At 67.0% G+C, this 1,375-nt stretch overlaps 1 protein-coding gene across 1 annotated transcript in view; it reads left to right on the top strand.

Annotated features, from left to right (window-relative positions):
- Positions 1-942: 942 nt before the first annotated feature.
- Positions 943-1,375, top strand: part of BCR (breakpoint cluster region) — an 84,644-nt gene continuing 84,211 nt past the window's right edge. Inside the window, 3 exon segments of the mRNA XM_015567213.1 lie at positions 943-1,044; positions 1,086-1,122; positions 1,211-1,339. Of these exon segments, the coding sequence (XP_015422699.1) occupies positions 943-1,044; positions 1,086-1,122; positions 1,211-1,339 (268 nt within the window).

Here is a 1,375-nt window from a genome sequence, read left to right on the forward strand (position 1 = left end):
GCCAAACCGGTTTCGGCGACTGTGTTGTTTTCAAAGCTCCCCAGGTATCGCTGGCCTGTAGCCAAGGCTCGGGACACCTGCTGGGCAGTGTGTGACCTGCTGGGAGTGGCAGAGGCGTGGGAGGCGGCGGGGACTGGCCGTCCGGGGGCCCCGAAGCTGGGCAGAGGCGTCACCCAGCACGCTGGCCATTCTTAGCTTGCAGTGACCACCAGGCCACCCCGGCCACCGCTCCTCCCGCTGCACATATGGAAAGAACGGAAAGGGATGTCCCCTCTGCCCACTGGGCCTGGGTGGCGTGGGCACCAGCAGCACCCATGGCCGGAGCCCAGGGTGGGGGGGTGTGGGGCGGAAGTTGGAAGCAGGTGAGTGATCACTGGCAGTGACCCTTAGGTGGGGCTGCGTGCAGGTGAGTCATGACGGGAGTGATGTCATCGGGGACATGACCCAGTTGGCGCCACCTCTCGGGAACCCTGTGGGCCGTGAACGTGCCTGTGGAGCCCAGAAGGGGCCCTCCTGTGGGCTTGGAGCAGGCGGGGCCTTGTGGGGCCATGTCCTGGTGCAGGGTCTGGGAGCAGAGCTACAGAAAGCCCACGGGGTGTGGCTTTAGGACTCAGCCTGGAGGGAAGGAAGCGGGTTGCTTCAGCTGGGAGGCAGGGACTGCCCTCTGACGTAGACAGTCCCCAGGAGGGGGACCGTGTTGTGGGGTGAGCCGTTCTCGGTCCTCATAGGCACTCTGACGGGGGTCCGGGTGTGCTGGCCCGGCAGATGAGGGGCGCGGCGTGGGGTGGCCGTGGCTTGTACAGGGCCGCGGTGCTGGCCTGTGCTCCCCACCCTGTCACTCCCCCACGGACAGGCGTCTGAGGGACTGTCCTGACGGCAAAACACTAGCATTCGGGGTCCGCCTTTCTGTGATGGCTCGGGGCCCCTCCCGGGATAAGGAGCATGTGTCCCAGGCGGCGTTCGGAAGCCCAGTCTCATACTGTCTGGGCGCAGCTGCTGTCCGTCCCCTCCGCGCCCCGGGTCTGTGGCCAGGCGGTTGTGAAGGTGAGGTCCGTGTGCCTGAGGTCCCTGTTTGGTGCCTGCAGGTGGCAGATGGCGTCAGCTGGGTCCCTGCTGGGACAGGTGGGATGTTGTTGGCCCTTCAGTGTGCCCTGTCCACCCCCCACCCCCCACACCCCCATCTCTGACACAGGCCACCTCTCTCACACAGACACGTCCTTCGGAACGCCGCCTGGCTATGGCTGCGCCGCGGACCAGGCGGAGGAGCAGCGCCGACACCAGGACGGACTGCCCTACATCGATGACTCGCCCTCCTCCTCGCCCCACCTGGGCAGCAAGGGCAGGGGCAGCCGGGATGCGCTGGCCTCGGGGGCCC

This window comes from Myotis davidii, unplaced genomic scaffold (genome assembly GCF_000327345.1).
Source record: "Myotis davidii unplaced genomic scaffold, ASM32734v1 scaffold43, whole genome shotgun sequence".
Classification (NCBI taxonomy): domain Eukaryota; kingdom Metazoa; phylum Chordata; class Mammalia; order Chiroptera; family Vespertilionidae; genus Myotis; species Myotis davidii.